Raw genomic sequence first — 24,594 nt, forward strand, 5'->3', positions numbered from 1 at the left:
AACCTTACCAACCTATTTTGCTTTGGGGCATCTTCCCCATCATATAATTGCACCTCAGTGAGCAATTATGCATTATGGTTCACTTTATGTTTAAATTTTATCTTTGCAAGCTAATTCAACTACCTTTGTTGTGAAGATCATTTGTTGTTTTTGTGCTGTTTTCAGGCTTTGTTCTGAGTCTGTGCCATTTCCTTACTATAATAGGGCTAGACCATGAAGTGTTGACTGAGACAACCATACCCTGATACCATTGCACAGAATGCTTGGATATTGACTGTGAAGTGAATCTAAATTCAATTTGGAAATCCTTGTGCTCGTGCAAATGCATTCTTGACCTGTCTGGAGCTCAAGTTTTTTTTACTTGGAAAACTCCACACCATTTATGTCAGTGGACTGCAGCATCTCAGCAGGAAATGACAATGGCATAGCAGCTACAATGGAGTGCAAGGCCTACACTGTCTAAACATTCCAGCTGAGGAACGAAATTCATGGGAGGCCAACAGTGCGTTTGTCTGCTGACCCATAATTGCTCAGGTTGTAACTAAATTCATGCTGATCATGGGCCTAAAGGATCAAGCAGTGGCGAGGTGCTTTCCCACAAGATAAAGCAAAATAAATTATTTTGATGAATCAACAAAATCCTTCACTGTGCATCGCCTAGCAGCTGATTACTGGCAGGGACCTTGGCGCAGAACCATTTGCCTGCTCTAATGAGGAATTGCATGTGGAATACAAGCAATTAAACAATTTAACTTGCAAAAATGGGGTATGGAGGAGGAAAATCAGGATGATTTCAAAACTTCATGCAGGCATGACAAACCATATGACATTCAATGTGCTTTTTCTTTTAACATGTGCCACCTGGCCAAATGTCAACTGCAATTGATATGCAAATTTCAAATGGCAAATATCTGATCGTTTCATGGAGGTCTATTGTGAGGTCAGACTCCAAGCTAACTGCTGCATGACCTGCCCTCAATGATCACACCACTAACAGTGGAGGTCAGCGGCTGACATGTCGGTGGATTACAACCCATGCCTAAGGCGGTCATTCCCACTTGACTTAAAGTATTTGTTTATGTACACTTGAGATAACATAATGCTTATCAAAATACAATAATCTTCTGGATTCCCATTTACATTCTGGAAAAAAAATGAAAGTGCCATCACGCCTGGCGTATTAATCGCTGGCTACCGACAAGTTTCACTTCCCTAATCAGGTAAAAGCTTTTCACGGCTTCGATCTCACTTTGTCACAGATGCAACTACATTAATAATTTGCTGCAGTTGAGATATGTCTCTATCCAGGCACTGATAAGGTAGGAAGCATATGGCAGAACTGTCATATCTCTTCCCAAATTTCTTACGCCAACTCTGAACTGGAAAAAAAAAACAGCCTTCAACCCTGTAGCCTTCAGATAAACGAAGGTATTCTTCATCAAGTTATTTTTTCACTCTTTCACATTAAGCAGTCTTCTAGTTTCATTACTAAGTCAACCAGAATATTTTTTTTCACACAAAAAACGTCAAAATTAAAATTGTTTCCAATAGAAAATGTGAAAAGAATGACTTTATATAGCTAACATCCAATCTCTCTACATAATATTCTTTAACATGCTGAAACCTGTGTCTGATTTTCTGATCAAAGTGTATAAACCAGCAACTTTCCAGTTAAATATATTCTTCATTGTAATTTGCTTTCCACAGGATGCTCATGAGCAGCATAAACAAGTTGATGCAACTGAATTTTTATAATTTTATGAAACATTCAAAAGATTATAAAATAAGTCAAATTCCGCAGCTTTATTTCACAAGGCCAACCAACAAATCATTTACAGAAACTATCAAAGTGGAACAGTCTTACCTTCTATCTGCAATGGTTTCTCTCATGTCTGGCTGCAAGTTCACTCTGTAAAGTCTTTTACCTGATACTATGGCAGAATTTACACAACGTATGCAACCCAACACCTGTTAAGTGATCAGTTCTTGAAGTGACTAATTCGAAATTTACAAAGTACCTGCAGTCAGAAGTCTCGGTTTCCTCAATAGTAGGTAGCCTGCTAATCGTGCAGAAAACCCTGAACATCCACACACTATCCACTCTGCACAGCACACAGAAGAAGGGCCACTGCCTACTACACTAATCATTTACTCAGCTTCAGTTGTTGACAGTCATTTCTTCAAGAGGTTACAATATGTGTCATTTAGACAGCTAGAATCTTCCTATAATACTCTTATGTTTCTACCTGGATATTCTGACCATTAAAGTGGATTACAAGATTTACGAGATTCATTGCTACCAGAAGTCGCCCTGCAGCAAGGAGGAGGGGAAAAAATTGTTGCCAAAGCAATCAACTGCACCTGCTCAAGTCCCTGTGCACTTTCTAAAAGCAACAGTACCAGCAACCCAGCACAATTTTGCTGAGGAATTTGTGGATACTGCAGATTTTCTTGAGTCATTTTTTTTCTTATTTACTTGTGCTTTTTAAAAAAAATAGTACTGATTCCCTCAAAGACCCATTTCTGGCAAAATTCATAAAATAGAAGTGTATAACAAGGTACATAACAATATAATTTAAATTATTATTAAAAAGCTCCTGTACTTAACTCTCTGCTGGAACAACTGGAATTAATGTTATGTATCAGGACCATCCCTTAAGAGGACTACTGCACCACAATACTAAAATATTACAGTTTGCATACAGTGAAATTAATACTTCATAAAAAAAGTTGTGCACAATTTCCTCTTTCAACCCGCCAACCTTGATACTGAATTACTTCTGAGGTTAAAAAGTAGGTACAACTCAAAAATTATCCTGCAGTCAAGATTAAACATTTTAATGATAAATAAATACAGGCTCTTGGAGACTCCCTAATAAGCTCAATACTGATTTTAAAACTTACAATTTTCAATTCCTAAAGTATGTGTGGAGTATAATCTCTCTTCTTTTAAGATGTCTTTCTTCAATTTATGTGAACAATATTACAACTTTCCAATTTATACCAATGCAGTTTACACACATCAAATAAGGGTTTTAATTTTTAGGCATGGGGAATTTCCAGACAGGCTGTGCTGTCTTCTGCAATTATATGAGAAGTGATTTACTCACCCAATGCTGCTTAGAGCTTGTTCAAAGAGCTCATTTTGAAGAAGAATGTCATGTTGGTTTGAGAAAACACTATTTAAACTGGTTAAAACAGAGCTGCAGAACTGACGCAGTGCTTCAAACTGCATTTTCGTCTCTTACCCCCATATACAGTAAAGCCGTCTATCTCCCATGTACTATCAAATGCCAAAATGCCAATCAAATGCCTGAGTCGCCCTGACCTGTGTAAAAACTGCGATTTGATGAACACCAGTCAATAGTTAATTGTTCAGACGCCATCCGCTAATTCAGCCAGAGAAGCAAAGCACTTTAAACACCATTACTGACTGTAGCAATAATGCTTTGCAGCAGTGAGGGTTCCCCATTCCCAGCTGCAGTGTCGAGCAGTCACAGATTTCTAATATCTGAATGCTTATTAAACAAACAGAGGCTAGATGCTTTCATCAGGAATTCAAGCACATCTGGCTTCCAAGAATCGGGCCTCAAAAGTAATCATACACAGGGAGGAGAAAAATACTTTAACCCTTTGGTTGTGGGGAAGAAAGAAAGACCATTTTGTGCATGCCATATGATAAAATAATCAAATAAACGTGTGTGAGTATTTGTATAAGCATGTATATAGGAGAGGGCGCTGCCTGTTGTCAACCCACCATCGCAGCATTTTTACAGCAACTGACGCTTAAAACAATTACTTTGTAGTGAAAATAACAAAAGAATGTCGGTGCTTAATATTCTGTTTGCTGTGAATCACGTTTAAAACACACACATACACACACTTCCTTCAGACCGTTCTGTAATTTTCCACTCGCATCTATTGTTCGACATTCATGATGGTCTGTTCACCTGAGTGTCAGTCCACCGCTGCTCATTTTTCACAACAAGGCAAGGAGAAAAAGTTCCTTACAAGTCGTATTCAAAAAAGAGGTGAAGCATTACATTTCAAATATGCTGAAGTCTCATAAGGGATTTGGCCTTTTCTGTCACTCATGGCAAACAGTTTGGGGCCACACACACACACACATCTATAATTCATCCCTGCTCAGGCACCGCTCCATAATGAATGTATTTGTTGATGAAATCATAGCTATACCACAAATATACACTCTTCAGCCAACGTCTCAAGTGTTTCTTTTAGAATGCTACAAAATTGACAGCGCGGTGGCACTAAAAACACTGGAGATATGGATTTATGATGGTGATAGCCTCACAGCAGTGAAGAATCAATACAACAGCATTATCAAACACCTCCAATGAAACAGTTTGCGGGCAGGGTCGACCATAACCTGGCACAAGCGCCACTCTCATTTGGCACAGGCCTCATGTAAAAAAGGAACACTTTGTTACTTCACAACAAGAACTACTGAAATTGCCATCTATTTTCTGGGCACAATAGAAGCTTTCATTAGAACACAAGTCAACATAAAAGGGAATTATAATGAACAATTATCTTACAGTAACAATTATTATTGCAATTATTTTGTCCGGTTGTTAGAAGTGCTGCTGCTTGATCGTCGGAGAAGAACAACAAAAGGCTTGTATTTGCATAACACCTCATCACACCGAAATGCTCAAATTGGCACACACAGTGCATTGATAGTGCGACGGCCATTCTTAAGTAGGCCGAATAAGGAAACACCATTTTGATTGCAATCAGGTCATGTACAACTGAAATTCTGACACGTTTCATGCATTAGCATCTCATTTCAATGTTCCACAGAACTGAGAAAAATAATAAAGGTGCCCCTTTTAGTGTGTGGCAGCTGTGGCACATTTGGTAGCCCTTTCACCTCTTGAATTAGAAGGTCATGGATTCAAGTTTCACTCCAGGACTACAGCACAAACACCTAGCCTGACACCTAAGTGCAAGTACCGAGAGACCACTGCACTGTCAGAGGTATCTTTCAAAGCAGACCCTACTCATGCAGTAAAAAATTCCACGGCAGTCTGGAAGAAGAGCAGAGGAGTCATCCCTAGCGCCTTGGCTAATAGTTATCCATCAATAAAAAAATTGCCCAAACAGATCATCTTGTCACTGCCGTTTCTGGGAGTTTGAGGTGTGCAAATTAACTGCTGTGTTCCCTGCATTACAACAGTTACTGCACTTCAAAAGTGCGTCATTGGCTGTAAAGTGCTTCAGGACATCTGGTAGCTGGGAAAGGCAATATAAAAATGCAATTTCCTTTCTTTGAAAAACTAAGATTACTATTCTCCACTCTCTGTGTTCTAATGGAAAGTTGCAGAGTCCAGGATGCATATATTCAAGGGGCCTTCTTCAGATGGCACGGTGGTTCAGTGGGTAGTGCTGCTGCTTCACAGTGCCAGGGATCCAGATTCATTTCTAGCCTTGGGTGACTGTGTGGATTTTTCACTTTCTCCCCGTGTTTGCGTGGGTTCCCTTCAGGTGCTCCGGTTTCCTCCCACAGTCCAAAGATGTGCAGGTTAGGTGGATTTATCATGCTAAAATTTCCCTTTAGTGTCCAAAGATGTGCAGGTTAGGTGGGGTCACGGGGATAAGGTGGGTGATTGGGCCCAGGTGCTCTTTCAGATGGTCGGTGCAGACCTGATGAGCTAAATGGCCTGCTTTTGCACTGAAGGAATTGTATGGATTTACAGCTCTCAGGGCAAGTGGAAGTGATTCAGATCACATTTCTTCCATGTGCCTCATCATACCACCTCACAAACTTCTCCACAATCACGATCAATGAACTGTCCGCAAGAGATACGGATTGCCCACAACAACCGGATTTGGTCCTTTCTTTTCATAGTGCTTTATTCACGCGACCAAGAACAGATAGATAATCCAGACTCAAATAAGGCAAGCAAGGCCAAGTAAAAGATGTGCAAGGTGCCATTCATCACGTCACACCTTTGAGAGCCAAGTCTCCAGTACTTCATATACTGACTTGTAAATGATGCCTTAATTTTTTCATAAAAGTAACACATTCAGGTAAAAGGGAAACAGGTCAAAATACCCAATTTCATACATTTTCCTTGTGCTGCCTCCAGTTGATTGTTTATCTTACTTTCAGAAATGAAACAAAAATGTACTAAACCGGCAGTGACCATTTACTCTTTCTCTGGGGAACGGCACTGAAATTAGATTTCTAGCGAAGATTTTTTTTAAAAAATGGTGCAGATATATAATTGCATTCATCATACTGGTGCAATATATTTCGGTTGATAAGATTTCTCACCGCATCACCCATTTACAGTGTACAGCTGGATTCTCTTCTATGTTGGTGTAAATGATTATTACTCACACTTACTTAAGCTTCTAACCTGCACCAGCCGTGACATTCAAAACACATCATCAGGGTCTTTTCAGAGAGGAATTTTTTTACCGCACCGAGTGGCATGTTCGTGAATCCTGATTTTCCTCTCGTGGTATTACACAAAAAAAATGTGACAAGGATATCTCCAAGTACATTATTGGCTGAATTCGTACAAGAGCTCACTGTGAAAAAAAATTCCATTGTAATGATAAGGGGTAAAATTAACGAAAAGGCCTATACACAATTTGCTTTGGTTCATCCTTTGGCAACACAGCACAACCTACAGATAGAAAATAACCTCTTTGAATACAAAATAACCTGCCACTTTAACATAATTTAAATGATCTCTTGTGGCGAGACTGGTGGAAAAATGCTACATTTTACCTGCTGCTGCAAATTACCAGTGGGAAACAATAGAAAATATTCTCTAGAACATCTCATAGATGTACGTTACTCTTAATTTTAATGTAAATCTCATACCTCTCTGTGGTTAATTCACTGGCAGTCTGCATTGAATGCTGCTTCACCTCTGAACCATTTTTGATTGAATCTTGTCGCGTGAGCCCTTGAGGTCGGTTTTTGTCTGACGCTGGTGTAGAAATGTCCCCTGAGGGTAAAGGACCCTGGAATTGGGAATGCTCCTGGAGTTTTGCTTTCTTTTCCTGTGGCGCTTCTTCGTTTCCGTGGGGCACTCCCACTGTGGCCTCAGTTGGGTCAGCCTCCTGCGGTGTGTTCGGGCTGTAGAACCAGGCCCCTGATTTAGTGAGGATTTCCTGTTGTTTTCGGCACAAGTTACATACCCACATCACCTGGGACAAGAAAAGTAGGTTATTCTTAGTGCAGTAATTAAAGTCACTTTTAGAATGAGATTTTATATCTTTTGATTAAAGAAATACAGTCCCAATACTTAAACATTTTGCAAATGTTACAAATTTTTTAAATTAAACCTGGTGTCAAAAGAAAGCAATGTGGATAACCCAAAAATTACATTTTCTTTTAGATTTAAACTGCAGCAACACGATCATTTTCTTTCCTTCCTACTCCCTTTACTGTGCTCCCATTTTCATAGCTCCTCCCTCAGTTAGTGGGACTGGTCTAGAATAGTCTAGAAAATTGGAGAGCACCATCCATGCTTTTCCATTCTGACTGGCCGATAGAGAGTAACGCAGTCAAACCCTGGGAAACTCACCCATTCTAAATTGACAAGTTGAGATGTCAGCTGGGATTTGTGCCCCCAAGTGCTCTCCATGTAAATCTAATGTATGCCATCCAGTTTCCAAGCCAACTACAATGCCTCCTATCTGTCAAAAATATAGTCAACAAATCGTACCTAGACTACCTTGAGGGTCAGAAAGACCTGTTCATACTCTTTTTTTTTTCACCATTAATGTTTCACTCTGAGCCAATGTGAAGTGCAAGAAAAGACCATGGCGGGATTCTCCGTAGCCCAATGCCAAAATCGGCAATTGGGCACAGATGGCTCCAGATGCCTGATTCGGGGCAGGTGCCTGTTCGCGATACTCCGCCCCCTCCACATCGGCATCATCGGGATGCGTGCCACGCGCAGTCGCAAGGCTGTTGGGCACGTCATCAGCCAGCCCACCCGCAATGGGCCGAGTTCCCGACGGTCCTGGCCACGTGTGGTCCGAGTGGTCGGGTACTTGGCATGCAGGCTGCAGAAAGTGTCCAGCACCGCCACGCCCACCTGGGATCCATGCCACTGGCCGGGGGGGTGGGGGGTTGCTTCTGCTAGGAGTTGGTGGAGTGGTGGGGGTGGCTAGGGGTTGGGCTGTGGGGTTGGGGTGGGTGGATTAGGGCTCTAGTACAGCCGGCGCCATGTTTTCCGGCGCCACCTGTGAAGCTGGTCAGTGCTGCGCATGCGCGGCCCGGGACCCGGCGATTGTCCGGCCATTTTCTGCGCAATCCGTGGGTGTTCCATGCGGCGCTGGTATCAGAATTGGTGAGAGGTTCGCGCCGATTTTCCCGTCGTGAATCACCCGTGGATGCTCCATTGGTGCCGGCACTTAGCCTCGGGAACGGGGAATTCCGCCCCATTTACTTGGTAACAAGCAGAGGCGGACTTGCAATGAAACACAAAGCACTGCATCATGGGCCTTGGTCAATGGTGGGGGGGCCCATGCTGAGAGAGGGCTGAGAGTGCACCAATCAGAGCCTGGTCGTTCTGAATTTACTGATGGGCTCATTCTAATTTCTTGAGCCTATCAGTGGCAATGCAGAACATCGGGCTCTGATTGGTGGAGACTCTTAGAGTGGGAAAACTCTGTCCCAGACATTGGGAGGTGGTAGAGACTTGAGAGTAGTTCAGATGGATCTCCTGATTGTCTGGCGTGAAGTTTCTGAACCTTTCTTTAATGAGGCAGAAGCCAGGTTTCCGACATTGGGGCCTGGCAGTCGAAAGGCAGCAAAAGTGAGAGCTCTGACCTTACAACAGGGTGCGAGCCTGCAAGGCCTTATCAGCGAGGACCGAAGTGGTGGTGCTGGCCAACGACCATCGAGGGTGGCAGCAAGATGACTCTCGACCTCCTGGCCAGGGCTGAGAAAGGCGGGAGGGCAACCAACCAAGGAAAGAAATAAAGATCAGAGGCCAGGCCAGGGTAGGCCAGATAAAGTCAGCAGCAGCCAGGCAGCCAGCCAAGCGGTCGTCAAGGTATGAGGCCAAACCACCTGGGCAGGAGGTGAGCAGTCTGGAGCTGCGAGGGCTAGGCAGGCACGGCATGGTTTACAGGGAGCAGCATGGCAACTAAACCAGTGGCCAAGGCTGAGAGTGAAGAAGGCTGGGCAACTGGACATGGCGAGGGCAAGAGCAAAGAGCAGAGGTCAGGCCAGACAGCTAGCAGCAGCCAGGTAGACTGTGAGGTACCAAGGCATCTGCAAGCTTAGGTCATCGAGGGGAGCAGCTGCAGAGGTGACTCGACCCTCAGGCCAGGGCTGAGGAGGAAAAAGAAGCCTGCTCTTTCTGAAAACTCATATTTGTTGAAATCAAGACAGATCAGTGAATATAAGGAGTCACCATGAATCTGGCATTTAAAACACAGGAAGTTGAAGGTGAGATAAGAGGACAAAGCTAAGAAAAAAGACATTTTGACACGTTACTTCAAAAGGTTTGAAATATTGAGCAGTGCCCAAACTACACATTCATCCTCAACAACAACATCCACTACAAGGGTTGGTGACTTGCCCGCTGACTTTGACCTGTCAATTTCCAGAGACAACACATCTCCTGAAATGCATGATGGGAATGGAACTACAAGATACTGCTCAGGCTCATTCTACAGCTGCTGAAGTGAGGGACGATACCTACCCGGAAGACATTGCCTTATGGCCAAAATCTGTTCCACTGGGTTTGATTGAATATTTTGTTGAAAAAAAAATAGATTAGAGAACATAGGTAACATGGAAAATTTGAGAAAAGGGTTTGAGGTTCAAGGCCAAAGGCAGTTTAGATGTCCCATTTTCTGAGGGTGAAGAGAAATGGCATGACGGAAAGGAGAAATTGGTTGATTTTTTTCGGAAACCTCGAGGCAATGTGCTGCTATGTTTGCAAATTAATCCCTGACCATAGTAAAGAGAAACAATCATTTGTTGATGGGGACTCTAACTGGAGAAACGTTGGAAGAGATATTGCTGATCATGACATTTCCAAAAGTCATATTAAGGCTCTTTGTGCATTGGTCAAAGAAGTAAGTTATTTGGAAGATTGATGCTGCGTGATTGGCTCAGTTTGTAAAGGAGTGTTCTTACTGGACAAAGTGCTGAGACGTGTCGCTGTCACAGTCAAATTGCTGCCTTCTTTGGGAATTCCTTTAAGGGACATGACGAGTGATCTGTGTCAAGTCGAAGAGGTAGTTTTTTAGCCTGCCTTGAAAATCTCAGTGAATTTGATGAGTCTCTTAAAGAGCGTTTGAAAAGTTATCAATATTGTGGCTCAGAGAAGATCTACTTTTTAATGCGCAGAACCTACGATGACTTAATCACTATAGTGGAGCAGCTCAGAAACCAATTCACTAAAGAAGTAAAAGATGCCAAATACTATTCCATAATAGTTGACTCAACACCAGATATGAGTCATGTAGACCAATTAACATTAATTTTAAGATACATGACCAGTGATGGTGAATTTGTAGAGCGATTTCTCTGTTTTGTCCAGTTACAATCCCACATATCTTAGAGCCTGTGTAACGGTCCTTCCTGCTGATTCCCCTTTTTTCTCTTTCTTTATTTTAGTTTTTGTCATTTTGGTCCATGGCTGCTTAATGGACATGTATCTTTAAGTCAAGCAGCAAAGATAAAGAGGAATTCACGAAGTTGCAACATAGTATATGGTGCTGGTAGCTTTGGACAGCAAGACCTAGACTTTTGGCATCCGAGAGATGGGGTGGTACTCAGTTTTATTGATTGGCTGGTGGCGAATGAATTAGCCCATTAGCAGGTGGTGATTGGGTCCTACTTGAGTGGTATGATTTTCAGAGGTCCAAGGAGCTCAGTTTGAATCCTGGACACATAGAGGAAAGGGCTTTTTCTCTCCTCTCTCTCTCTCCCCTGCTCGCCAGAAAGGCTGGGAGTTGCTGTATTTCTGAAACTGTAAAGAGGTGAATGAGTCTACAGTAAAAACCATAACAGACTGGAATACAGAAATCTCAACCTGAAAGCCTGGTTTGAAGTATAGTGTGCGAGAGACAGCCATCTTGTTCCTTATGGTTTTCACCCCCCTCCTCCCCTCTGTATTAGTCTGTCTTGTGTGTGTGTAGAAGGTGGGGAAAAGTTAAAGTGGGGGAGTAGGAACTAGATAATAGTTAAACAGTAAGATAAAAGCAAACTACTGCAAATGCTGGAATCTGAAACAAAAACAAAAAATACTGGATAAACCCAACAGGTCAAGCAGCATCTGCGGAGTGAGAAGGGAGCCAATTCTGGATGGCTCTTTGTCAAAGCTAGAGAGATCTGGAAGTAGGGTCAGATTTATATAGTTGTGGGGGTGGGGCTGGAGCAGTGGGGTTGAACAGAGGGCCAGCGATTGGTGGAGATTGACAAAGCTATTGTGGACATAAAGACAAAAGGAATGTATGTGGGGGTGATTCACGCTCAGAAGTGTGCTAATAGTGGCACATAAAGAGAGTAGACTGTGTTCCCGTAACAGCCTCCCCGAACAGGTGCCGGAATGTGGCGACTAGGGGCTTTTCACAGTAACTTCATTTGAAGCCTACCCATGACAATAAGCAATTTTCATTTCATTTCATTTCATTAATGGCAGAACAAAGGTAAGCAGTGCGTCAAAGGGCAACTAGGAACAGGGAACAAATGGCCCAAGTGGGGTGGGGTGGGGGAAAAACAGATTGATGGAAGAATTGAAAATAAATTGATAGAAATAAAAATGGGGTGAAGGTGGAGGAGAGAGTTCACAGCCTGAGGTTGTTGAACTCAATGTTACGTCCAGAAGGCTTTAACGTGCCTAGTCCGAAGATGAGGTGCTGTTCCTCCAGTTTGCACTGGGCATCACTGGAACATTGCAACAGGCCAAGGACGGATATGTGGTCATGAGAACAGGACGGTGAGTTGACATGGCAAGCAACAGAAAGGCCTGGGTTAAACACTTGTATTTGCTGCATATTTCACTATAGTTCTTGTTATTGATTAAAAAAAGATTGTGTTTAAATTTACAACCTGGCGACTGTAATTATGGAAATTCCAAAGACTTCAGATATTTTTTGAAGAATTATTGGTAATTCAATTGTGTTTCGGCTCCGGGTCAAGTGGAGCTGGAATTGTGGAACTGACCAAACCCTAGCCCATGATATTGTAATACTGGCACGTTTTTGGCAGATCATTGCAAATTCAGCTTTGGACATCAAAAATTGTCATGGGCAGAGCTTCAATAATGCTGCAAATATGGCAGGAAAGGATTCAGGTCTACAAGCAAGACTAAACAATGCAAGCCCCTGACCATTATTCATCGTATGTTCCAGTTACTCGCTGAATTTAATCTGCAATGCAGCAGCTGAATCATGTGAGGCATATTTTGACTTTGGGTTTCCGCGCATCGGTGGAATATGCTGCAATCACGCTGGGTGCAGGCACATGGAAAACATTTGACAGTCAAAAGAATTTATGACACCGGGTGGTCTGCTCGTTTAGATGCTTTTTTGGCTTTGTCTTTGAACTTTGTCGATATAAAGAAATTCAGAGGAACCACATGTGAAAGCTGAAGCAAAATCTTCAGCAGAGAAGTTTGAAAAATATAATATTGCAGTTTTTACGATTTTATGGAACCATTTACTTCAAAGAATTAATGCCATCAGCAAATCGTTGCAAAGCTTTGAACGTTATTGGATGTTTCACAACTATTAGCCTCAGTTCGAAGTTTTGTCACGGAAGTTCAAAATGACGATACCTCAGTGGAAGCACAGGCGCTAACATTAACAAAGAATACAGGTCTCTCTGATGACCAGAGGTGTACAAGACACAGGAAGTTATTTTTGGTGAAACAAGAGACAAAGAAATCACTTTAAAAGGGTAAGAGAACATCATCGTTGAGACTGTCAATATTATTTATGACAAAATAATGGTGCAATTGCAGAGTAGAAGTGAATCTCTGAAGAAAATTATTGAATTATTCTGCATCCTTTTCAACAAAAGTTTGGATAAGAATGCAAAGAACCACTGCAATAATAAATTAATTAAATTCTACCGGGAGGGCAGGACACAAATCGTTTTGAAGATGAAGTGCAACAATCATTCATTTCATTAATAATGATAAGTTCTGTGCTTTGAGATCACCAGCTTATTTGCACAGACTTGCACAAGATGGTTTACAAATATGGAAACCATTCTGAAAATATATTTAACTACACCTCTCACAAATGCTTCCGGTGAACATTTTTTCTCTGCATTGAAAAGAATGATAGATTATCTATGAAATATGATGAGCCCGTAACATTTGACAAGTTCAGCAATACTGACGACTGAAAATGCTATATTATCTGAAAATGCATATGATGTTATTCATGATTTTGTGAAGACAAAGTACAGAAGAAAACCATCTAAATGACATGGATTGCAAACAACTGATGAAGCAAGAAAATCTAAAATAATCTGTCCCTTTACCATGTTCTCCAGTCTAAATTCCGTTCTTCAACAGAGAATGATGCTGGTCTGATATAATGGCTGGTGGTCACATGCAGACAGTTAAACTGGTGAGTACCCACCATCCCATCACTTTCAATACTGGCCTTCAGGACAGACAGTCACCAGCAAAGCCACTGATGTCATACTTGGACTGGACACTCGATTTCTTGGGAATATTTGCTCCTGCACTGGACTTTTTGTGGTTCATTCTGTCCTGCACTGGCCTGTGCTATGCTGCAGTCATACCATCAGCTATTTTTCTCCATCCCATTGCTCAGCAGCCAGATCCATGTCTACTCACCTCAAGACAATATTAAGCATCTTTACCGTCATTCTGACAACAGGTGGGCTTGGATTTCAATTAATCAATTACAGGCTTGTTTTTATCAGTTAAAAGGCGCTAAAGCAGTTAAGCAGTGATTTGTCGATTTTTTGGAATTTTGGAACTTGCATTGTGGATTTCAATGAATCAATTACAGCCTTGTTTCAGAAGTTTAAAAAGCACTAAAGCAGTTAATCAGTGATTTGTGTGTTCTTCTGTATTTCTGTGGCTTGAATATGTGATTGAGACTGGGCAGGGTCAGGAGGGCATTGATGTCATTGGGGGTGGGTCTGACATCATTTGAGGGGGAACAGGAAGTACCTGGGGGGCACACTCAAAGAGAGAGAGTGTGGTGCCCACAAAGGCACAAGTCCTCCTCTGGTAACAAGCCCACCTCTGATAACAAGCCAAGAGCAGGAAATGTGGTGTGCAGATGACTGAATTAGGCGAGTGCTGACATTTCAATCTCCAGACATCAGGTGGAGCTGCAGAGAGGCCTGTTGGTAGCATATCAGACCTCACACCAACCTGTGGTAGGTTCCCATTTCTAAAATAGTTTCATGGCATTATTTCTTATGTTTAATTACTTGCTACCTACAAGCTATAATTACCAGCGCACAAGAACCTCGTGGCACCCATTTTGTGTTCACTTAAACCTGACATGCACCAGTTGGCTTTGTGCGTGAGATCGGAGATTTTCCTTGTTGAATTCTGTAGCACACGGGAGGAGGACAAGAGAATGGCAGCTTGCATAGAGGCTCAAGACTGGCATGGGTGAGTCAGTGGTGGGGGGAGTGGGTGGGGGGGGGGGGGGGGAGTGGGTGGGGGGGGGGGGGAGTTGGGTTTGAAGTGGGGTCGGGGACATGGAAGAGTGAAAGAGAGACGGGTTTGGCTTCCAGATTATGTGGGACCAACTTGTCAGTCAATGTGAGAAAATGAGGGGCCTAAAGGACAGTGTCAGTACTGGCCACATGTAGGTCCATTTTAGGATGTTGGCTGGTCGAGTCCTAACATGCTTGGAGTTCAGCTACAGTATCACTGCCAGCAGTGATCTCAGACAATGTATTTTACAGTGTACAGAAGAGCTGAGCTGTGCCTGCAAGCTCGGCCAAGTCACACAGAATGTTGAGTACAAGACTGGACATTAACATGAACATTCAATAAAGAGTGAAAGCAAAAACACATAATTTCTTTCACAGTAGAGAAATGCCCCTAACCATCAACACAGGCCAATCCTGAGCTGTGCCAGTACATTTAGCTCTCTCTCCCTAAGCTAGTCTAAACCAGGCATTTTCAAACTGGGGGTCGCAACCCACAGGTTGGTGTCGAGAGGGTAGCGGAGCCGTCCGTCGCGGCATTCCCGATCACGCACATTCGCATGCCACAGCCGCGAGCTTTTAATAATGCCGGCTGCGAGCAGTTATGAAAATGACGGCCGCGACCATATAAGAAAAATGCGGATGCACTGCCCCTGCATGGCCGCTCATCAGTGCGTATGTGCAGAACCACACGAGAAGCACAGCTTCCTCCTGACGTCAGCTCCCTGACGCAGGAGAAGATTTTTTTTAAAATTCATTGTTATCTTCCTGCCTGAAGTGAAGCAGAGAGCAGGTCACGTGCGCCACATGCTGACGCTTTGGGTCAGGTGCATTGGGCGTGATTGCGAATCCTCCATTTTGTCAGCAGCAAACAAGTAAATTAAGACCAAGCAGTCTCACCGCTCGTATTAAAGGTAAGACAAAATGGTGATGCCGGCCCCGGGCGATTCTCCGATCCGGGGGGGGGGGGGGGGTCGGAGAATCCCGCCCCATATTCCTTTGTGCTAGCAATGACTCCAACCAGTGGAAAGTTTCCTCCGATTCCCAATGACTTCAATTGTGCTGAGGTTACATAATGCCACATTTGGTCAAATGTTGTCTTGGTATCAAGGGCAGCCATTTTCACCACCCTTCTTGTGTTCAGCTCTATCGTCCACAATTATACCAAAGATGTAATGAGCCAAATGGTGCTGGAAGACCCAAAATCAAGCATTAGAGAGTAGGTTATTGTTATGCAAGTTATCAACCCGGAACCCCTGCCTGCAAGTGGTTGCAAATGCTTCAGCCTTCTCTATTGCACTGGGCTGCCCCATTATGAAGGGTGGGGATATATGTGGAGCCTCCTTCTCCTGTTAGTTGCTCAAGTCCATTGCCATTCAAGACTGGATGTGGCAGGACTGAAGTGCTTTGATTGGTTGTGAGCTAACTTGGTTCTCTTTATTACATGCTGCTTCCGTTGTTTTTTTTAAATGCTTTTTTTTTAAAGGGGCAATTTAGCGTGACCAATCCACCTAACCTGCACATATTTGGGTTGTGGGGGTGAGACCCATGCAGACACGGGGAGAATGTGCCAACTCCATATGGACAGTGACGTGGGGCCAGGATTGAACCTGGGTCCTTGGCGCCATGAGGTTGCTTCTGCTGTTTAATCTGCATGTAAGCCTTTGTTGTAGCTGCACTAGATTGGCACCTCACTTTGCATTTCAGCAGCAACGTTTACCTTGTGGCGGTGTCATGTGAAATTGATGTTGTGTAAGAAAGGAGAGAATGGGAAGGATCTCGGTTTGGTTGGACAGGGCTAATTTGGGGATTTGGCAAATTAGGAGCGAGCATCTTGGGTCTGGTTTTTAGGATTCCAACACGTTCATTTCCAGAGATTTGGCAATACAGGAGGGGCAAAATTCTAAGTTTTTTAAAAATAAGTGAGTGGGAATGTTGGTTCATTGCACAGATTATCCTCCCTGGCTGTTTCCCTTAGAATGGGGGAACTGGTTAAACATTACCCCCAATCTTACATCTTAAGATGAGAGACACGTCCAATGCATTGAGAGAATCATACTGATGCCCATGAGAGATAATCCATGCCACATGCTCAATTGTGGCATCTTAGAATTAAAGGTGAGGCTGTGACTGGTAACCTCTTCCAGCCGACAGTTTTGCAAAGAATACAATTTCAGACCTTTCAGACAGATTCAGGCTTCGGAGTAAACATATTAATAAATTGGTTAATTCAGTTGGCTAGGCAGCTGGATCGTGATGTGGCGCGACGGCAACAACGTGGATTCAACTCCCATATTGGCTGAGGTTATTCACAAAGGCCCTGCCTTCACCACCTCGCCACTCGCCTGAGGTGTGGTGACCCTCATGTTAAATCACCCCCAGTCATCTCTCAAAGGGAAAGACTGGCAACATTCTGCATGCTGTTGTGAAGTTATGCAAAAGTAAATTTTCACAGGAGCTCACCCTTCATGGCTTCAAAAGGCTACAGAAACCCCAAAATAAATATTTATTATCTATAAGCCACTTTTCCAAGACAGAGAAAGATAAGGAAAATCCCAACGGTAATTTACCTCCATGACCCAGATATTTTTATTATGTTATGTACGTTCTTATTGACCCTAAAAAGAAATAGATCAAAAAAAGTGAAAATAATTTAGAAAAGATTTGATTTATTCAGGGTCTGCTTATATTGTTGCTTTATTCACTGACAATTATAATTTGTTGGGTTTTTTTTTTAAACAGTTTTGCAAGCTTGTAGATTCATGAAAAAGAAATTTACCAATAATGTGCAAGAGTAGCACATATTCTGCCTCACAGAACTGTAACTGCTGACGCATCATGGTGCAGCAAATCTGAAGCCTAATGTGTGCTAGATGGGGCGGATCATATATCGACCAACGCATCTCCTTTGTTGTTACTCACATTTAGTCTGGAGTGGAGAGCATTACTCTGTTTCATGTCTATGATGTATTTGTGTTTGACCTGGCCGATACGACTCCTGTTTGAAAGCTAATCTATGGGAAGTGATTTAAATCAGGAATTATAAATGACAATTGTCCTCCCACCCCATCCCCAGAAACAGGTGTGGAGGTGGGATGTGTAGAAGACCCACCTCGGTAACCTGGAACTTTGGCCCAGATGTTAAAAAAATAATAAAAGTTTTAGAAAACACAGCCATCCAGCCTCAACCCTTCACAGCCCCACACACTCCGCATATCTTGCCCATGCTGCCTCATGCCCCCCACTCACCTACCCTGGACCCTCATACCTTCATGCCAATCTATGCTCCTACACCCACACATCTTCATATCCATGTTTAGTGCCAACACATGTAAACCCATACCCCAAATCGCTGCCCTTTACCCTTAAACCCTCCATTCCAACTCATCCAGTATCCCACCATGTATTGACCTCAGGATCCATGCTGAGATCAAGGCCAATAAAGCTCTAAAGCCTTCATTTTTTCATTTCATTTAAAGCCTGAAGTTTCATGCAGATAGAGAGGTTCTCCGTGTTAGTGAAAATGGCTGTGAAGGGCCAGATTCAGAGGTCCTACCCCAGAACCCAGGCCCCACCATTTCAGCAGAGGGGGGGTTCTAATGTAAACATCCATGCTTCATGGAGGTAGCTGTAGATGTAAAAGTGCAACTACCTCAGTCAGGTCTGAATTTGGTGAGTGTTAGATATAATACACGACACACACACACACTTTAGGATTGGTAGCAGAAGGTCTAAAGCTGCCGGAGCTCTTTGGAGAGGTAGGATATCCCTTTTGAGATGTAGGGTTCAATGTGGTCCTTGGACTGCTTTTGAGATGTCAGCCAACCTTTGGGAAAGGTAAGTTGTCCTTTGGGAGTGGAATGGTGCCCTTTGGGATTGTTAAACGTAGACATGACTGTGCATAAACTAATTGGGTAAAGGGTAGTTATTGGAGTTATGGGTTCACATGCGTTGGCACTAAACTGGCATCCAGGTTATGAAGATGCATGGGCATAGGGGCATCGATCTCATTAGAACGGTCAAGATAGCTATCAAGAGAACTGTTAAGAGAATTACCAACGAGAGCTGTCAATGGGCGTTGTCAAGCTGTAAAGGACTTTAACACTCCTGCTCTTTAAATTAAAACAAAGGAGTCCACAGTATGAAATAATATCAGTGTTTGTAGTTTCACTATCTATTGACTAAAACCTTTGGGTTATTAATACAGGTTTAGTGGTACATGATGTATTTCACAATCTTTCATTCGCACAGTTGGGTGCCGGTCAGCTCAGTTTGATTGACAGCTCCAAGTGGTTAGAAAATCTTTGTAGCACAATAAATTCCATGGTTTGTTTTTAGAAGGCATTAAAGAAAGTTACATGTAGTGAATGTGTTAGCAATGAGGTTTCTTCTGAAATAATAAAGCCACCATTAGACACTTGAGAACTTTATTCAATCTCACACCAAACCCTTTTCTTTTGCAAATCACTTTACATCTGTGCCCTCCCTTTCTTGATCCTTTTATGAACGGGAACAATTTCTCTCTATCTACTCTGTCCAGCCCTTCATGATTTTGAACACCTTTATCAAATCCCCTCTCAGCCTTCTTCTCTTCAAGGAGAACAGTTCAAACCTCTCCAATCTACCCCCATAACAGAAGCTAATCATTCCTGGAAGCATTCTTGTAAATCTCTTCTGCACACTCGCAGATCTATCTAGTGTCTTGTACAAGTTCAGCACAACCTGCTTGCTCTTATACTCTATGACCTATTAATAAAGCCTGGGATACTGTAGCTACCTGGGGTGGCCACGTCCCGATTCCAAAATGGATACTCGCGAAGAGTGCAGGGAAAAATGGACAGCACTAGAAAAACAAGCAGGGTGCAAGATTTCCTGTGGATTGGAACTTGCAGAGCCCAGACAGAACTGAAACTACAAGCCATTAGCATAGTAATGAGCTATCTGCGGGGTCAAAAAGAAACATTGAAACAATCGGTACCAGGATAGACTCCCCGGCGCCAGTGGAGGCTAAAACAAAGGCAGGCCAACGGTTACCTAGGGCCCGCCCAACGATCGGGGAACGACCCCGTTATTGGGGAGAATCGATACAAACGTTTGGGACATGGTCCAATTAATTGGGACCAAGTCCAGGGTCCGCCCAGAAGGGCGCAAAACCACGGGGGCTATAAAACAGAGTCCCCAAGGTCAGTTTGCTCTCTTATTTTCTCCATCTTCACCTTGGCATTTGGCTCTCAGCGACGAGAGGCCCGCCAAGCACCAGCCAAGTAAGTCTAAGGTCAACGCTATGAGATAGACGCTCCTAGCTACTATTCTATACCAGTTCGAAGCCAGCAGTATCAGAAACGGACAACGGCCATTGTTCCTCCGACTGAGTGAGCACTCGAAGCTAAGTATAGGCTTTTAGTAGTAGTTGTAGTTTAGTGAGTAGAGTTTGTGCATGAGTAATAATTGACTGTGTGTGTAAATAAATGTGTATTGGTTTCAAACTTACTAACTGGTGTATAGAGTCATTGATCAGTATTCGGTTTTGAACCTTGTGGTGGTATCAGAAAGATACCTGGCGACTCTTGAGCAAAGGTAATTAAAACAGAGCAAATTAAGGAAAAGCATAACGAGCAACAATACATTATGCTTTATCAACTTCTCTCTCCACCTGTCCTTCTACCTTCAATGAACTACACACATATACATTCAGGTCCCTCTGCTCTTGCACCTCTTTAAGAATTTTACCCTCACATTATATTGTCTGTTCATGCTCACCCTAACAAAATGCATCACCTCACACTTCTCTGCATTGAATTCCATGTGCCACCCATCTGCTACGACACCAACTTGTCTTTGCCTTTTAAAGTTCTACATTATTCTCCTCACAATTTGCAATGCTTCCAAGTATAGTGGATTGGCCATGCTAAATGTCCCCTTAGTATCCAAAAGGTTAGGTGGGGTTATTAGACTATAGGGATTGGGTGGGAGCGTGGGCCTTGTTGAGGTGCTCTTTCAGAGGGTCGTGGAGACTTGATGGGCCAAAAGGCCTCCTTCTGCACTGTTCTGACTCTATGATCAAGAAAATCAAGGGTCCCAATACTGACCCCGGGGGAACTCCCCGACAAACCTGCCTCCAGCCCAAAATATATCCGGTGACCATTACTTTCTGCTTCCTATTACTCAATCAATTTTGTATGCATGTTGTTACTGTCCTTTTTATTCTATGAGCTTTAACTTTTCTCACAAGTCTGTTGTGTAGCACTGTATCAAATACCTTTTGAAAGTCCATGTACACCATAGCAACAGCATTACCCTCATCAAAAAACTCCAGCAAGTTAGTTGAACAAGAAATCTACTTTAGAAATCCATGCTGTCTCTTCCTAACAAACGCATAATTTTCAACGTGACTACTAATTCTATCTCAAATAATTGTTTCTATAAGCTTCCTCACCACTGAAGTTAAACTGACCGATCTGTAATTGCTGGGTTTAGCCTTACAAATGTTTTTGAACAAGGGCATAATAGCTGTAAATATCCAATCATTATGCTCTTCCTTTAGTCAAGGGAAGACAAAAAGACTATGACCTTATACTTTCTACTCTCACCTCCTTCAATATCCTTGGAAACATAGACCTAAATGAAAGATTTTATAGCTACTATGAGTTGGCAATCAAATTGTAAACAGACAGGCACCCTAATATGCCAATAATTGTTGAAGACAGTTATGCAGCACAGATTGTACATTGATAGTCATCAGGGTTATGTCAACAAAGTGAAATAGTAAGCATTGATTTTGTTTAAATTGCAGAATATTTTTTTCCCAGTTTAAAAGCCAGGAGATTTAAATGCATTTACAGCTTTATTTTTCCAACAAATTTATCTACTTTTTACACACATGCATGTCTAATTTTACAAATCCCAAAGGGCAGTTGACCTCTCGCAAAAGACACCTTCATCTCTCCGAAACGTGTCCTTGGACCTGTGCGTAGCCTGCCTTGGGCACCTATCCTCTCTAAAAAGTGCCTTGCCTCTCCAAAGACCTTTGGCAGATTTAGACCTACTCCTGAAAAGTGTAAACCAACAGCTGGACTATGTCATGTGCAGCTGCCTTCGGGAAAAAGAATGTGCAAACTACAACAAAACCTAATTTCCCCACCCATCGAAAATGTTGGCTTTGGGGACAGAACATCCAGATTTAGGCCTCAGGTGTCATTCTGAATACTTTATAGCCAGTGGTGCCAGCAATCAAACTGTGAACTAGCAGGCACCCCACTGTGATAATGATAGATTGTGAAATCAGTTTTGTTCAGTTTAAAAAACGTACAAAATTATCTGTTACTATATTTCAACGTATTAATTTCTGCGTAAATGACAAGAAATTGCATTAAAAATGTCTACAAAACATGCCTCATGGCATCCTGGCACTCATGGCAAGGTCGAAAGAGGGACTAGTAGGTCAGGTTGACACCCTCGCAGACCGAAACAGGACTTTTCCTGGCATGAGAAAGAACAATCTTCCTATTCGGAGGTCAATTCCAACATTGTTGAAAACAGTTCAGTTCAGTTCAGATCAACAGGCTGTGGAGTTATCAGATTTTCAATTTCCTCGCTAGCTCCCCTACCCAGCAGAGACCCACAATTTGCTGTTGGTTACCGACGTCAGACATCTAGGTGTCCAGCAGCCTCGAAATTCCCCTCGGTAGCCAAGTTACACTGGTACAGCAGGACCTCAGGTTATCAGGTCCTTCCCTCTTAAGCATTCAATACACATCTAATAATAAGAACCACTACAAATACAAACAGTTTTGGTGTGTATTGTATTTTTGTGCATGTAACACATAAGGGCGAACTACATTCCATCAGCCCCCTCTAGTGGCCAAGCATTAACATCTCAGTTTTTAAAAATAACTGGGAATTTAATGAGAAACCTGCATCAGGAACAAAGCATAGTCAAGTTCGGAATCCAACAAACCATGCAAATTGATACATTCATGAATACGTTACGTATACGCACAGCATGACATTTCTATTTTTTTTTTCAGCTTGTCCAATGCTGATGGTCATAAGAACAGAATGCAGAAGTTAAGTAAATGGAAATGCAGGGACAGATAAGAAAATCTAGAATGACACTGACACAATCCCCCATAAATAAAGTGAGATGTTATTTTCTTGGGAGGCACAAACATCAACTGCAATGCATCAATCAGACAACGTCGGGCATGTAAACTGAAGGTTTTGGTTTTAAAATAAAACAGAAGATCACTTGCCGTCAAGCTTTAAAAAAAAAATACAGTCTTGAAAATGCTAAAATTGCATTTTGCAAAGGAATGCATAAAAGGTAACTTCGGGGTGAATCACCGTCTCTTCAAAATAAGTTGGCTGGAAAATGCACCAGTACAACCAAAATACAAGAAAATCGTATTAATGTAATGGCTTTTTGGATGCACATGTTAACCGCAATTTAGTACTTTTACTCCTTCAGTTAACTCTATGTAATGAGTCCAAACGTGATTGCATTACAGCCATTATCTTTAGTGCAGAAAATATCAGCTGCACAAAGCACTGCACTCAGTTAGTAAACACCATGAGAAGCACCATTTCTACATCAGAGAAATAATAATAAAATTAAACCCTGCAGATTTAACAGCATGCATTCCACTACAGGAAGTTCAAAAATAATTTTTCAGAAAAATAAATTGTAATTTTTTTCGAAATAGGGAATGTGAATAACGGAACAAAATTGGTACTAGAAAATGATCTGATCTGTAGCTTTGGATGACAGCTAAAAGATGGATCTAAAGCTTTTTTACGATGCCACCAAAAACCCTTAATAAGGTTTTGGAGCTGCGGAGACGAAGGCAAAGAAACCACACACTTGTAAGAAAAACCTTATTGCATCTCTCAAGTGTCTCAAAACAGTTCATTTTAGGCATGATAGTTTAGTGATCATGTTACTGCCTGAATAACCTAGGGCTGTGGAGTAGTATTCTGGAGAACATCAGTCCATATTCTGTCATGGCAATTAAAAAGGAATGTGGATGTAAAAAAAGCCTCTCAATGGAAAATAGTTACCGGGATGCTGTTGGATTATCCGTTAAAGTGCAACTTGATCTAATGGAAGGAAATGTGTCGTCCTTATCTGGTCTGTCAGTGTGACTCCAGTGACACACCAATGTGATTGTTTCATAACTGCCCTCTGAAATGGCTTAGCAGGCCACTCTGCTTTAGCAAATGAAATGTATCATGGGAGTGTATCTTTAATAAATGGGTGTTTATCAAATAGCTGCAGTGATGTCATTGTGTGGGTGGAGCGGGAATGTGATTCTGTCCTTTACTTTCATTTTGATCTGGGAGCTGCAGTGTGTCTTTGTTTCGTTTTCAGTTGAAAGCTATATTCAGACTACAAGGATGTTGGAGTCTCTCTCTCTGTATGTTAAAAAGGTGTTCAGAACCTGCTTTCTGTAGAGATTTCAAACCTGCTGTCTTTGTTGAAAATGGTCTTTGGATTTATGGATGTTGTTAGGAAAGTTATTAAGGGTTACCTATAGAGTATTGTTTCTGTGGAGATTATCAATGTTGGTAGTTGATAAACTGTTTACTGTGTGTTTATAAAGTGTTAACTGAATTTATAGAATCAACGTTGTTTTGTTTTAAACATACTTTAGATTTCTGTTGCATCACACCTGCAAAGTTGGCCCTTGTGCTCCCCATAACCAAAATCTATTAAAAGTTGTGGATCAGGTGAACTCCATGGTATACTTTGGTGTTCTCTAAACCCTGGCCCATAATAAAGGTGGTCCATCACTAACTTCCAGGCCAGCTAGGGTGGGCAATAAATGGTATGTTTGCCAGAGGCCTCCACATCCCAAGAACACTATTTTAGAATTACAATTTGTTTTTAAACATCTTGTCGCTAGAAAGCAAATGTCAAATTTAATTCTCCCCAA

The 24,594-nt window shown here is 42.3% G+C and overlaps 1 protein-coding gene across 40 annotated transcripts in view; it reads right to left on the bottom strand.

The window, feature by feature from the left end:
* Positions 1–24,594, bottom strand: part of rims2a (regulating synaptic membrane exocytosis 2a) — a 1,202,647-nt gene that overhangs the window by 738,521 nt on the left and 439,532 nt on the right. For all 40 annotated transcript variants that reach the window (XM_038810037.1, XM_038809989.1, XM_038810036.1 and 37 more), the window contains one exon: positions 6,860–7,188. In XM_038810037.1, the coding sequence (XP_038665965.1) occupies positions 6,860–7,188 (329 nt within the window). The remainder of the gene's footprint in view (positions 1–6,859; positions 7,189–24,594) is intronic.

The sequence above is a fragment of the Scyliorhinus canicula genome, chromosome 10 (genome assembly GCF_902713615.1).
Source record: "Scyliorhinus canicula chromosome 10, sScyCan1.1, whole genome shotgun sequence".
Lineage (NCBI taxonomy): Eukaryota > Metazoa > Chordata > Chondrichthyes > Carcharhiniformes > Scyliorhinidae > Scyliorhinus > Scyliorhinus canicula.